At 40.4% G+C, this 15,923-nt stretch overlaps 1 protein-coding gene across 1 annotated transcript; it reads right to left on the bottom strand.

Moving 5' to 3' along the window:
- Positions 1-5,260: 5,260 nt before the first annotated feature.
- Positions 5,261-14,487, bottom strand: lrrc38a (leucine rich repeat containing 38a). The gene is made up of 2 exons (XM_067593645.1): positions 13,602-14,487; positions 5,261-6,131 (listed from the first exon to the last, which is right to left on the bottom strand). Exons 1-2 carry the CDS (start codon positions 14,227-14,229, stop codon positions 5,884-5,886), a joined length of 876 nt encoding a protein of 291 aa, XP_067449746.1. The 5' UTR covers positions 14,230-14,487; the 3' UTR covers positions 5,261-5,883.
- Positions 14,488-15,923: the final 1,436 nt, after the last annotated feature.

Genomic DNA, 15,923 nt, shown 5'->3' with positions numbered 1-15,923 from the left:
TGCTAGCCTGTGGGGTTTAACCTGAGCTAACTGCGTACCATAAGAGTCTGCTCACTGTGACACGTTAGCTAAGCTAACAAACCAAGGCTAACTGTAAACTGGTAGGCTTGCCGTAAAACGTTAGCCAGTTACACAGTCACACCGGTAAGTAAATACAGGGTAGCCAGAGGAACAGCTTGCCTTGACGTGAATTAGTGTAGCAACAAAGTACACTTCTTGCGAAGGACTTAGTCAGCAAAATCCAGACTGAAACTGGGAAATGGGTTTGATGATGTATTCCTTAAAGTGCTGGCATAGTGGAATACAAGAAAAATGTACTTTGGATGAATTAGGGTGATGGTAGGGCCTCCTGTACTGTAAAATTACTCATTTCTATGCCCTCAGCCTTTTTAAGTTATTTGAAATTTTGAAATGTGCGACTCAAGAGCTAGCAACATTGAGGTTGAACTCATCATTATGTCACACCCAACAGCACTGGAAGTGTGCTAAAGCTAAATGAGCGACCTCAGGCTACTTTGTTAGGAAACTTAGACATGATCTTACAGTTCTGAAACATCCTATTAAAATCTCAAATGTGCAACATCAGGTTCTTCCCCTTCATTCAGGATCAGACTTCGGTTCAAATACTGCTATATACTGTTTTACGTCTCTAGCAGTAGCCATTATTTTATGTTGAACTTGCATTAGGTTGCATGCTGATTGGCTGGGGGTGAAGGTGGGGGCCACACTTTCAGCTAATAGGAGTAGGTGCTCATTAATAATGCAGATTTTATGTGAATAGCTTCTAAATCAGCCTGCTGGAAGACAGAGGGGAATCTGGGCTGTAAGGAGAGGTGGATTTAGAGAAATCTAAACAACTTTTAATGACTAAAATGTCACAGATATGTTTAAAAATAGACTCAGTATTCATAAAAATTAGTCAACAAAGGCCATGATACCAGATCTTTAATCGATCATCTGCGAACTGTTAAACAGATATAACAGGCTAGGCTTCACAAGCTGAGGGAGCTTTGAAAAATAACTGTTTGCTACATATGTAATGAAAATGGCCTTTAGGAGTGGATTGACTAGTTAACATCTACAGTATGTCAATAGTCCCATGTATTGTCTTCATCAGACAAATGGAAAATTTACATATGTGTGCAAGATGAATAGATAGATAGATAGGTAGACAGACGGACGGACGGACGGACGGACGGACGGACGGACAGACAGACAGATAGATAGATGGATAGATGTTCACTAATGAATCAGGCACTACATTTATATAACACATATATAACACAACAGAGTCATAGAGAGGTGGTTGGGGTGGATGACACAGAAGTTTGCATTCTGGAGTCCTGTGTGTTGTGAGTTATTGAAACTAGAGCCAGATACTGATATATACTGAATCAAAGTCAGTCCCCCCAACCCCCCTAAAATTTTTTAAATTCTCTCAAGGATATTCCCATGATTCTTTATTTTACAGTTCCTTTAATTTTATACTAATTTCCTGGAAGTTTTCTGAATAATTAGCAGGTATCTTACAGTTCCTTTTTTTTTACAGTTCCTTTTTTAGCACCAGAGAAGGTGGTGCAATTTGGTACAAATTATAAGAAAAAATAGAAAAAAGTGTTGCTTTTGTTAAGTGCTGATTCATTATATCCTTTATACTGAGATAAGCACATTTCCCTTACACTACCAAGTCTCATAACCCTTTCAGAAAATGTCCTAAAAATTAACAGTTACAAAGTAGTGACTTCTAGGAAATTGAGAAAACTTAATATGTTAATATATAATTTTGAACATTACATAGTTCATTCCACGAAACCTTCTAGGAGATTATTATGAAATTATGGACCTGTATGAAATAAAGATTTACCTTTGATTTCCCAACATGAAGTTCTGAATGCTGTCTCAGCAGCCAGTTATTAAAACCCCAAATTCCCTGAAAAATGCAGAGGAGATGACCTCAGTCATCCTCAATGATAGCTATAGCCCTGACTGAGAGCGCACATTCTAGTGGAAAAAAAATACTGACTTTTATTTAAGATGATGTGGAGTGGAATTTCAGTACTGAAATCCTAGGAGACATTTTGAAGTCACCATTTAGTGGCTATTAGTCATCTTAAGGCACTTCTTGCTTCTGCTTTTGGTGGCAGCTGCTTTGCTACGACCAATGTATGTTATGCTGTCTGTCTGTGGCATTTCTTTACATTGACAATACTAGTGCAGTGCCCTCCGGCCACTTCTTCAACACATTGAAAAATGAATACAGTTGATGTGAGGTGTAAATGACAACATGAAAGACACTAACATACTATTATACACAGATGTTATAAATAATAAGTACTCTAATAGTGAAGCTCTACCCTGCCCCTGCACAGAGCGGAGTGGCTAACTGAATGCTGGTTTATTCAAAGTTTATTAATATTAAACGTATCTCGTGTCCGAATTGCACCAAATTCGACACTGCACTCCCTTGGGTCCACAGCCATACACCCTCCAAGTGTGGAGTCAATCAGATGAACAGTTCAAGAGATATTCAAAGGACATACATACATACACACAGACAGACATAAAGATAGAGTCCTTCCTTTAGTAGATAGATTATAATAATTATGCTAATTAAATGTCCCCCTGCATGGAATGACCAGCATGCTGTGCTAAAAGTTTCGTCAAATATGATTTGACAGCAAACAAAGCAATACAATTTTCAATTCTATACATTTTAAATCTATGTGGCTAAAACAAAGGAAAATACACAATATGAACTAAGGTACTTTCACACCCCTGTCCACATAATGTAGCGTTCTTTTGGTCTCGGCCTATTTATCCTGGTGTAGGCATTGCCCCTTAGATTGAAGGAATGGAAATCGTAGTGCTACAACAACCAATGATATTTTAGGGTGTTTTCAAACCTTTATTGTGTAGTCCAGTGGAATCAGACTATTCTCACTTGGTACAATTGGTTTTGCCAGATCTGAACACAGCAGTCGTTCTCAGGTACAGACCAAAACAAGCGAACCAAGACCCTGTAGAGGAAGTGGTCTCAGTCCAATTACAATTGAATTCTCATTCATTTGTGGTTGGAACGTGAGTCAAGCTTGATCCGACCCTACAGTACTACAAGGCGTACTCTGCAGGTTTGAGCTAAACATTGCCAGGTGTGCTTTGAACACTGGGATGCAGATGAGTGAAATCAAAGTCAGTAGGTAGACGCTAGCTGAAGATATCAAGGTCCAATCTGGAGCAACAAAGTACATTGCCTTCTTGATATTTGGGTAGACAGGCCCTTTTTACTGTGTTTACATATTGCTCCGACCCCAGACAAATCTGACCAAACTGAGGTGATAATGTCACCATACTCATAGTGATGCATTTTGGTTCACTTCATTTTTTTCTGTGTGAAAATAACCTCAACCAAGGGGAAAACACAACGAATTTACTGATTTGGAAAGAGAAAATTAATATTACATGTTTCAACATGACGATGCCACTGTGCACAAAGCCAGCTCCACAAGGAAATGCTTTTCCCAGTTTGATGTGGAAGAGCTTGACTGGCCGGCACAGAACCCTAAACTTGACCCCATCCAACACCTTTGGGACTAATTGGAGTGCTGACTGCCAGCCAGGCCTGATCACCCGACATCGGTGTTGGAGTTCATTGATGCCCTTTACACTGAATGGGAGCAAATCCCTGCAACCAGGTTCCAAAATAATAATCTAATTTGTTGGATATAGTAACATAATTTAGAAATATATCCACAACCCTCCAGCACCCAGAGAACCTTCAGGAAACCCGATATGAGGGGCATGAAGTTGTTGGTATTCGTCTAAGAAGGTCTAATTGACATATAGCTCGATTTTTTGTGTATGATAAGATAGATTTAGGCAGAGTTCAATCAGTATGTCAAATGGACAGTAGTTAACACCATATAATGTACATACTTTATATGTTTCATGTTATACTTTATCTATTTTCTTTGTTGCGCATTAAGTGACACAATTTCATTCTGCTGTGCGCTCTTGTATGGTCTTGAATGACAATATAGATTACTTGAACCTGATGTAGACTATAGTAGGCTTGCCTTCATTAGCTGGCATTTAATGCAAACAGGTGCATGTAGGCTCTGTGGGTAAGGCTCTGTGAGGAAGGAACGTCCAAATTCTCTGCTACAAATTAGCTATACTGGAAATATTATATCTTCAGGGCATTAAAGCAGGCATCTGGTCTAATCAAAAATCTGCAATGACAGAAGGAATTGTCACTATTAATGTCTACAAGACAACAGTTTACTGCTGATACCTTTAAGGATTTCTCTTGACACCATTTCAGTCTGCCAAAAGTTCCCACGTTCAGTTTTAAATACTGTATAATTTGAGGTTCAAAATAAGCATTTGTTGCCGTACTAGAACAAAATAAAATCATATGTAAAATAAAAGCTATGCTGTAAATTGAGAGAATATGAACATTTCAGGAAGCTTATTTTCAAATCCCGACAACTGCTCTTTCAACAACCAAAAGGCAAGGCACATAGCCACCAGCTGTTCCAGTGGACCCTCTTAATAGAGGTCTTGGGCAATTCTGAACCTCAGAAAACTGAAGAACCTGACCGAAACCAGGTGTTTGTAGCCAACTGCACTCTCATTACTCAGACTTAAAATTACCCTTACATCTGTAACTGTAGGTCAAAGCATCAACCATTTTCTACAATTACTTGACAATTTTTTTTACAGTTACTTTCACACAAAGCTCAGCTGCTTTGACTTGTTTAAACTTTGACTTAATGTTTTCTTCTGTGCTGTGGCATGTTGTTTCTGTTGCTGATCAACTGCATGAAACTGCATTTGGGTGCAAGTCTGTGTTTTGTTACAAGGTATAAATCCATCTTAATTGTGAGTAATGGCGGGATCAGACTATACAGGATATGAGCTAATTGCTTGATTGCATGTCTTGAAAGACAAGGCATGCAATCAATAAAAAGCCTTGCATGCCATATGTGTTTTTCCTTTACTTCCCTAGTTTGACAACTACTATGATGTGACCTTTGATGCTGGCCTACTGGAGCACAGAGCACTCTTCCACACAGAAGTGTTAACATAGACAAGAAAAAAAGAGGAGAGATGTTGTTGATTCTGTCAAGAGAAAGATGAGAAGCTAAGATTTAAATATGAGTAAGTATGAAACTATGATCGCCTGGTCTCCAAAGACAAAATATTCTGTAGTCTGATCCTGGCATAAGTCACAGGTCTTTTTTGGGGTGGGTGTATATTTTCAGACATGTGAAGACCTCTACAGTACAGGACCAACAATAAAGAACCGTGCTGTTACTGATCAGCTCCTACTGTGACTTCTTTCACCTGGTGGAGACATTATTTGTATTTCCCTTGCAGTGCTTGCATGGGCTTTGATTTCTTAAGTCCCAGCACTACCACACATGATTGTCCCTCCATCTTCATATAGAATAGATTTACCAGTCTTGTCTTACATGCATATATTTTACAAGAATGCCTTAATCGCTGCACAACGCTACAGCGCTTCTGTTTCTAACAAAAGCCATCACTGACATCATCAGTGTCTCTACATTTGGTTCTGTACACAGAAGTAGAAATTGCTACATTCAGTAAATGCAATACCTGTTCACAATGATTCAAGAATATCTGACATCTCCCAAACCAGTGTGTGATTCCCAGGATAGCTCAAGTGTGATCTTGGGTTTGACATGGTAAGAGCTTTCTTGGTGTGGCATTTTCCTTTACTTCTCACTCTATCCAACACCTCCCTTTGCTCTGATGTTTTGTCGAGCTTTATCTGGGATACCAAGAGGACTTCTGAGCAAGAGTTTTGTATGAAACACTTGCATTTGTTACAATCCATTTCCCCTTTTCCTCCCCCCATCAGTCATTTCCTTCCTCCTCATCTCCTTTGCTGCCCTTGCTGAGGCGCTGGAAGCAGTGGACTGTGGAAGCAAGGAAGAAGCTGGCCATTATGGCCGCCACAGAGACAGAGATGCCGGAGAAGATGACAATGAGGTAGTCAGTGAGGCTGAGGATACCCCGGCACTCCCGGAAACTTTCTTCAGAGAGTAAACTCAGGGGAACACGACGCCCATCCAGAGGCAGGGAGCACTCTATCCCCTCCATACCTGGCAAGAGAGAACACAAGAAGTAAACGAGCAGACAGACAACTGAGACACTGGCATTTCTGGCAAGTCACACCTGTATCAGCCTGCCTCAGAGGTCATTTATAAGTGGGTGTTCAGACTAAAGAGAGCATTGAATTAGTGGGGGTGTGTTGCTACAGGGTGAGATAATACAATCCAGGAACTCCTGTTGGAGTAATACATCCCTCAGTTTGAAGGTTTACCCAATGCAAAAGACTGCACAGCAATTTATATGAAAATTAAATTGAAAAATCTACTTTTTTGGAAAAAAAATCATTTAATTCTCCATTTTAACAAGGTTGAGGTAAATGTAAGAATCACTTCAGTCACGTTACACGTATACTAGCAGGAATATTTGCTTGCATATTTGATTGGTGGACACGATGCATTGCTAGATGATTTTGTATTGTTTTGCTTCAAAACTTGAGGTAGATTCAACTTTTTTGCCAGATGACGCTGTGTTTTACCGGGGCATACCTTTATGAGTTGTGATCTGAATTAATGAAAAAAGTGACCACTTTTGTTTTAAAAATAGACTGTCAGATTGTCAGTCTCTTGTGATAAAACGGGTTTTTGTGTGAAAACAAAATTGTCCTTTTTCACACCAATAAGTTAACTTGAGATAAACATTCACTCATACATTCAGTGTAAACAGTTCAAGCCCAGTCATTGTAACAGTGCAGTGCTACAAACAAAGGGTTCAAACTGGATCTGACTCTGCTCTGCCCTGAAGCTTAGATGAATGTTAGTTCCCCTAATATATTTTTTCCCCATTTGTTTTGAGAATAGCTGACACATTCAAATTTAGTTTCAGTTTGATAAAACAGCAAATGCATAATCAGAATTGTGTAAAATCCTCATATAGTTGAAAAAGCCAAAAGTCTTCACTCAAGACAGCGAAGTCTTGAGTCATCCGTCATTTTAAAAAAAAATATTAGACTCTTTACTACTCTATATTATGCATTATCATTTATCATTTACATCAGAAGATACTGTAGATTATTGATCCCATCCACTATATGTCATATTCTGCCTGCTCATTACTGACTATCACATGATGTGTCTGGGTTGTCATCTAAGTCTTCTGTGGTGCACTGATTTTTTAGATTTGCTTTTAGTGCTCTTGCATTTGAACACAACAGTGGCAGAGAAAAACAGCCTATACAATTTAACTTAAGCTGTAATTGCTCTTCTCCTACACAGTTGTGTAATACACCTACACACAAACAATCAAATGTTCTCTATCTGGATCGTGCCAAACTCTAAATTACAGACTCCTTAAATTCACAGGGGTAATTTCAAAACAGCTGTAAGGCAGTGCAAACACATCAGTGAATAAAGTTGCCACTGATCCACAATAAGCATGTCTTTAAAATGATGAAGGGGCCGTCCTCACCTCAGGAACTCAGACTCATTTCACAGGTCTATTTCTGCCATGGCCTGCTGCCCTTCTATATTCAATTCAATACAACTTCATTTATCTCTGGAAGGGCAACTGTATGCAGCAGCCACCATCCAGATCAACAGATACACACAGTAGATAGGAGGGAAAGAAAGATGCTGTGGATCTCAAAGCTGAAAGCATTCAAAGGCTTTAATCTTTAACAAAAGAGAAATACATCTCACTATAGTTAGCAGTGATGTGAATGGAACTACGTTGATTGGGTCTTGTGATATTTAAATTTTCAACTGCTCAAAGGTCCCACTCTCCAAACAAACTAGTTAATCATTGATACATACAGTCATATCAAGATATAAGGTTATAAGGCTATAAGATGATAATATTTGAGTGTTGTGATTAGGAACCAAGCACAGAGTGGTGCAAAGGCCCTGTTGTATTGTAACGTGATGAAAATTGGTTTGTGATATAGGTCTGTGGCTTGAGTGTGACAAGTTGGCACAATTTTCAAAGTCAAAGCCCCCCATCTTTAAATTTGATGTAGTTGTGGAAGATGTAACATCTACAAAAATCCTATTGGAGCCATACTTAAGTCCAACAGGAAGTCAGCCATTTTGAATTTACTGTGCAATTGTTGCGCAGTGTTTGCCATTTACAGGTGTTGTGCTTTAATAAATACTCCAAGAAAATAACCAGAGCAACTTCAAATTTGGTTGGTGACATCTAAAGACCTTTGCGATGCTAAATTGTGAAGCTTTTTGAGTTTTCATGGAATGCCCTCGAGGTGCCGTGCAAGTTACTCTGCATGTTTTGCCAAGAAACAGGAAGTTGTTGTAACTTGAATGTACATTGTCCAGTCTGCCCCAAATCTCTCATGCTTGATAAGAGTCCCGGCCTGAACACATTTACATGTCAATACTGACTCATAGACATAGTGCCACCTACTAGCAACAGGAAGTTGCTAGTAGGTGGCACATGTAAATCATCCAATTTATATGAAATTTACATATGTTCAACACATGATATACAGCAACATGACTTATAAATGAGTGAGTGTTCTCCAGCGCTGCATAGTGGACACAGGAAATTATATTATCTCCTACATGCAATCCAATATGTCCAATATATCCAATATTCATGAGAATGTCAGTTACCCTCTGGTAAATGTATTGCTGCATTAATATTTCACTTATATAGTATTGTCTACATGCAACAGGAAATGCAGACTAAATGACACATAGTTCATCAAATGTATACACAATCCAATATGTCATCTTCAGGATCCACATACTGCACACAGAAAACAATATTTTACTCATTCACAGTGTCTGATAATCCGCAGCTACCAGTCCCTACGATGCACACAAGGTATGAGGGCCCGTTCATCGCTGCTTCAGCTTTAATTATTCTTCTTTCTCTTGTATTTGGGTCTCAGAAACTGTAACAGCTACAGTTACGGCAAGATGGTGGCACTATAACAATGAACTTTAAGTTTTGGTCTATAACTTTTGAAGCATAAGTCTCACAAACAATTTTTTTCCTGGATTCTGTGAGTCCAGACAAATCTATCCATATAAGCCACTCCCTCTTGCGTCTGGATAGATTTTCTGCCATTTTGAATTTTGTGAAAATCTGTTTTTTCGCTACTCCTCCTACAAATTTTGAGCAATCTGCATCAAATTTGGCACACATCTGAAACATTGTTCATCAATTGTATACACAATTTCCTATGTGACATCTCCAGTGCCACGTGCTGTACACAGGAAATAATATTTTTTCCATTCACACAGTGTCCGATAATCCTGACAATTCAGAGCTGTGTCGACCGACCTCAAGTAGTGATACCACAGCTGCAGCTCCCTCCGACATGCGCTGAGTGTGTTCATCGCTGCTTGCAGCTTTAATTATAGTGTGTTTTCACTGCCCCATGTGGCCAAAATAATCTATTAATGATGGTTTAAGAACTTGTGTTACTTGATATTGTGCTTCACTGGTGCATAATCCCTGACAAAATTTCAATTAGCGTATTGTTCCCAATATAACAAAATTTGTAAAAATCTGTAAAACAACTGACTGAAGCAAGCCAGAATCCCTCACAGCTAGTCTACAGTGGCAGGGCCCTGAGAGACAGAGAGACACTGTCTCTCCTCTGCTCCGCTGCGTCCATGTGGAGGAGCAGCTCCACCTGTAGTGAAACAGAGGAGAAAAACTCAACACGACCATAACTAACAGCAAAACGCAGTAGACTCTCACACTGTGCTGAAATGAAACAAATGTTATACATAAATTAGGTAGATAACATAAATAAACATAGTCACTACTGCGTTTTGCTGTCATTCATGGTCGCGCTGAGTTTCTCTCTTCTGTTTCACTGGATGGAGCTGAGCACTGTGTGTGTGTGTGTGTGTGTGTGTGTGTGTATGTGTGTGTGCTCCACGACAGTGAACCAGGTGAAGTACTCTAGTTGACGACAGCTAACTACACACGTTACATTACTGCAAGGGTAATAAAAGTTTTGTGAGTAAAAAGCAAATACAGTAATTTAATCAAGTTGTAAATCTTTTTCCAAAAATGAGTCTTGAAAAAGGGAGGTGGGGGGGGGGGGGGGGGGGGGGGGTCGTCTTATATTCACTTCAACACAGTACATTTGCACAAACCAGTTGACATACAGTTATCATGGAGCTCTGAGAGCTCCTGGACTTGAGGGGCGCTGGAGCAATTACGTGTTTGCCTGGTTGCTAATCCAGCTATGGTGGTATCTGTGTAGCGGAGTTGCCTGTTACCACCGGCAGAACTTATAGTGAATCTACAGCGTATCTATGAAGACTGCCTGTGTGAGCTGCATTGCTACGCTGTAACCCCCGAATGCACCAACATTTATGCTGCAGGCCAGAATATATCCTCTTATTAGGAAGCACAGGAGATATTATTATTACATAACTATTTTAACCCAAAGGCTAAACATCAAAAATAGTGATTGACTCTTCACCAAAACATTATTTTATTTTAGATCTGTATTCCTTATAGTTTCTGTAAGCTATGCTTTGTGAACACTGTTTTATCAAAGTAGTGTGTTTTCTGTACTAATGCACTGTAACACCTAGAAAACATTTTGTCCACTGTGTAGAGAGAAGCACATCCATTTTATCCTGCTTCTGCTGTAGTGCTGCTGTACCCAAGAGTCACTAGATATCATTGTCAAGTGTGTGTCTATGTGTGTGTGTGTGTGTGTGTGTGTGTGTGTGTGTGTGTGTGTGTGTGTGTGTGTGTGTGTGTGTGTGTGTGTAAGACCAGAAGGGGTTTTCCACATGAAAAGGGACTCAGTGACCTCATCGCTTGGTGATATTCCAGTCACGTGGTGCTACAACAGGCAGCCAGACTCATGCTCACACAGGCATGCAGGAGACAGACAGACAGACACTCACACACACATGCACACACACACACACACACACACACACACACACACACACACACACACACACACACACACACATGCACATGCACACACAACACAAATATAGTAAATCAAAAATATAAACACGCAGGCATCAGCACATGAACTCAACCACTGAAATATATTCATTATAGTATGTGCACAAAGACACAGGCAGGAACACACACACAAACACATTAACACATGTATATGCATTCATATGCACCAGGTGCACATGAACAAGAGCACACACACACACACACATATATGCACAAAAATGTGTGTACACAAACACATGGTCAAGTGTACACATGCGGAAATACATGGTTAAAGCATTTGTGCAAATCTATGTACTCAGGTGAAAAAGATTGGTGCACTCATACACATGTTGACAACACACAACATAAAAGAATCAGACACATACAACAATGTCCATAAGTGAACATACACACTCACATTCTGAAAGTAGCAGGAACCACAGATATAATTATACTGTAAGTGTCTCTAGAAACTGACAACTTCTTTTACTCGAGTTCAACAGCCATTTATTTGAACTAAATATGTGTGTGTGTGTGTGTGTGTGTGTGTGTGTGTGTGTGTGTGTGGTGTAAATGTGGACAGTGTGTCTGTTTGCTGTGAGGAAGGAGTCCAGACATGCTTGCTGTGTCAGTGTCGTGGTGTCATGGCATCAGATGTGCTGTATTGCTGAATAAGACATGTTGCTCGTTCACCTTTGACCTGACCGATCCAAACAGGATCGGAGGAGACTGTGTTCACAGTATGTACTCATTATTATTTAAAACTCAAGAGCCACTGTGGCACAGTTAAGAACCAACAGCGCGTCTCATTTCCCTGTTTGTCATAGTGTTGGAGCGAGTCACTGTTATTTAAATGACAAACTAAGCTTTGAAGGATGACGTTACTTTGGTCAACTTCAATGCAAAGTGACGCAAAATTCAACATTGGTAGATTATTGCTTCATGCTAAGACCTTGACAGACACTATATCGAGTAATAATAAGCAATGTTTGAGGACATTATTGTATTGTACACTACACTGTCAGCATAAGGTATGTTTGAGTACTAGCTTGAATCTTACTATCAGTAACTGTAGATCAACATTGATACAGCACAGGCTGTCATATCCTTACTTTATGCCACATTCATGTTATATTGGATGGATTGTTGAGACGCTCCAATCAGATCCACTGGATCTGTATCAGTCCTGATACTGACCTTATTTATTGATCAGGTATTGGCCAAATGTCACAATGCACATTAAATACAGTTTTCTGTTCTGTCCCATTCATTTATAGCAGTAAGCTGATGTGCGTGAAGTTACCACTGATACTTCCTACTTCCTGTGCTTCACAATAAATGTACTTTAATTTGAAGACACACTTTAAGTCCCACAGCGCAATGTGTCATAATTTATAGATGCAAAAATTACAGTCATTTGATTCCACAGCTGTCAGTGACGGAGCATAGTGACAAAGATTAGTGAGTGTCTGAAATCTCAACTTACTGCTCACTAGAGAGTAAACTACTAAGTGTTGTATAGGGAGTAGTGAATGAGTGAATGAGTGAATGAGGGAGAGATTAAAGACTGGGGATGTGAGGAAAGGCCAGTATTTGTATTTGTATCTGTATTTATTGACGCAGCAAAATTATTTGTATTTGTATTCATATTCAAATAAAAGAAAAATCCAGTTTTTACTACACTTTTTACAATTTTAGGATATTAAATGAAAGTAAGTTTTCTTCAATAAACCTTCATGACACAGAGACAGACAGTGATGTAGTGTTGCTACGTTACGAGTCCCAACCTGCACACTGTTATTTGACTTTTTTTTATATCCAAATATTTTTTTGAAATATTTGTACAAAATAAATGCTTATTTATAGACATGGCCATAGTGTTGGCATGGAGCACCAGAATTACAGCCGACACACTTGTTATCCTAAAGGTTAATTTAGGAGGAGGTGTAATGTGACACTATGTACACTATGATAATAAAGCACCAATATGCCAAGAATGTCTTGAGCTTATACACATGCACAGCATTCATTCAGACTTTTCTGTCACTCTGTTTTTAAACCTAATTGCAAATGAGCACTTTGTTAAATCTGGTTCAGTACATGTGTCAGTATTTAGAGAGTTCAATAGTGTGTCAGCTCACTTCTTTTTTGATCAACAGTGTGAGTTAATCGTGGCACATAGCTCGCAGAGACCACAAAGAATAATCCAAATCCTAAAATAAAATGGAATATTTCCCTGAGACATAAGTTCATCTGAAATGATTTATGATGAAAGTGATGATGCTGTTGGACGTTCCAGATGTGTTCGGACATTAATCATTCAGTTAACTAGTGACGAGTGAGACTCGTGTCTACAACACAGAACTTTTCATCTCTCAGTCCAGACAAATGAGAGCATCGTCTCTGTATGTTTTCTATTTTTTTTATCTGTATTTAATAGAACCACAGTTATGTTGTTATTTTCATGTATGTTAAGTCTAAGTCTACAACTAAAAAACACTACGACAGACTTCATTTAAAATGACTGGATGTTCTCTGTCATGGGACAAAGATTGTACTTTAAGCAACTTATGTCTTACCCGTCGGGAGCTTGTGGAGGTTCTCTGTTAGCCATTCAAACAGTTTGGCAAAGTGACAGTTGCAGAGCCAGGGGTTGCCCTCCAGACGCAGCATCCGGAGGGAGGGCAGTGGTTCCAGGACCCTGACGTCCAGCTCTGTGAGACCATTCCTCTCCAGCTCCAGCTCCCTCAAAGAGGTCAACCCAATGAAAGCATCCCTGCCTACCATGCTTAAGTAGGGGTTGTTCCCCAGACGCAGTTTGATCAGACTCCTGGACTCTCCAAAGGTTCCTGAGGGGATTTCTGTCAAGTTGTTGCTGCCCAGGTCTAAGAAGACCAGTCTGGAGGAGGTGCTCAGGGTCCCTGGCTCCAGCTGGGAAAGGGAGTTATTCCTCAGGTCCAGGTAGACTAGATCGCTGTACAGGACCAGGAAGTCGGAGGGGATCCAGGGAATCCAGTTGTTGGAGAGCAGGAGACGGCGAACATCTAAAGGAATGGAGTCCGGGACTCTGCGTAGACCTTGGCCAGTACAGTCCACAGTGTGATGGTCTGGACACAAACAGCTGGATGGACAGTTGTGGCCTCGCGTAAGCAAGGTGGAGGAGATCAAGGCAAGGAAAGGCTGCAGCCAATTAATGCATGGTAACATTGTCAAGGGGGCGGCAGCATTAATCAGGAGATGGGGGCGAGGGGGTCTCAACAGGAGGTAAGAGGGGAGGTCTGGGAGACAGACTGGTAGACAGGTTAAGATCACAGGAGGGGAGAGGGGAAGGAAAGGTCAGATCATAAAGGTTCAGGGTCCTGGTGCTGGCATCTTTTTGTGCTCTCGGCACTGCGAAGCGAGAACAACCTGAAGAGCCATCGAGAAGCAGAGAGCGCTGTTATCTAGGAGATCATGTAACAAGCAGTCTGGATCAAATAGCAGCCTGCTGGCTTTGAGGGAAGAGAGGGGAGGAGCAAAAGAGAGAGCGTGCAAGAGAGCGGGGACGAGGGGATGGGGGGATGTGAAAGAGGAGAGGATTAACACCGAGGTGAACAGAAGCTAACGAACCAAAGGCAAGGGGGGCGGGGTTAGCGGGGTAAGCCACAAGACTTGTGTTTGTATGTGTGTAGAGTCGCAGGACAGCCCTCCATGCCTCATTAGTTAGACACTGAGGTAAACCAGCTGCCTCTGTCTTCAGTCAAGCAGAACCAGAGTGGGAATCCTCCTCCTCCTCACTCACTGAAATCCTGTCAGTGTAGCTTGATGTAAATGCTCCTTCTCCAGACAGACAGAGATGAAGATGAGGATGCCATCATCATCTGTGACTCACATGTGACGCCATGACATACGTACAGCCAACAGCAGCCTCCCACGCAGTCCTCTGGAATCACCGACATTCCCTCCGTGCCTCCCTCCTCTATCGTTTCTCTTTTTCTCACCTTAGATTCGCTGGCTGGACAGGGATGGAAAAAAGGTGGTTTCTCTTCCTGTCACCATGACAACGGTTCTGAAGCACTAACTAGGAGCAGGATGTACAGACGTGCCACGGAAGTGTCATTTTGGACATGAGGCTGTCACTCTGCAGCTCCTAGCAGGCTGATTCACATGTATCATTACACCCGTCATATGTAACACACGAGGCTGACATCAGAAACATCTGTACCGACTGATGTAATCCAGCACGGTGACACTGCAACCAAAACCACTGAATGAGGCTACGTTCATGTCTAAATGTCAGTTTTTGTTCAGAGGCTGTAGTCAGAGTTATAACACCACAGATTTAGACACGACATTCATATCTGAGAATGTCTGAATCTTATATCTTTTGCTGATATTTGTTTTTCATTCATAAACACAAACAAAAATAAACATTTCAGTGCTCTTAAAATAGCATGAACACTTTATAATATGCACTGTCAATTTATACCATGCTGCAGTGTATATCATGGAAATAGCAGAAGAGATTGTTCATATTTACATTTACTGACTAAAACTGTATTAATCCCTATGCCTAACAACTGCTGCTCTAAAACATGTTTATTGTTATATGGAGAATGGGCTATAAATGTGAAAAAGTGACAATAACTGTCAAGATCATTTCTTCAGTGAAATAAGAGACTTTCTCTTGTATAGAGAGGTGCATGAGGAGGACGATGACCAGCCACTATTTCATCTGGTTACACCTACAGGACAAAATGCTATAAAAGCATAAAAGCTAACAAGCAGATTTATGTCAAATGTATTAAGCATGTTCATGCTCTCAAATGGATGAAATTGTATTATTGAATGCAAACACTGATAAAGCTTTAAGAATAGTTAAATAGCCACTTTCATGTTTTAGGGTGTACATGCTTGTGACA

Source organism: Thunnus thynnus, chromosome 6, assembly GCF_963924715.1.
Source record: "Thunnus thynnus chromosome 6, fThuThy2.1, whole genome shotgun sequence".
NCBI classification, from domain to species: domain Eukaryota; kingdom Metazoa; phylum Chordata; class Actinopteri; order Scombriformes; family Scombridae; genus Thunnus; species Thunnus thynnus.
This window is presented reverse-complemented; position numbering and strand designations above follow the sequence as displayed.

Coding starts and splice junctions, on each gene's coding strand:
- lrrc38a (XM_067593645.1), bottom strand. CDS start 14,229: ATGTTACCATGCATTAATTGGCTGCAGCCTTTCCTTGCCTTGATCTCC. Junction 6,132..13,601: donor CCTCCACAAGCTCCCGACGG/GTAAGACATAAG, acceptor CTCTCTTGCCAG/GTATGGAGGGGATAGAGTGC.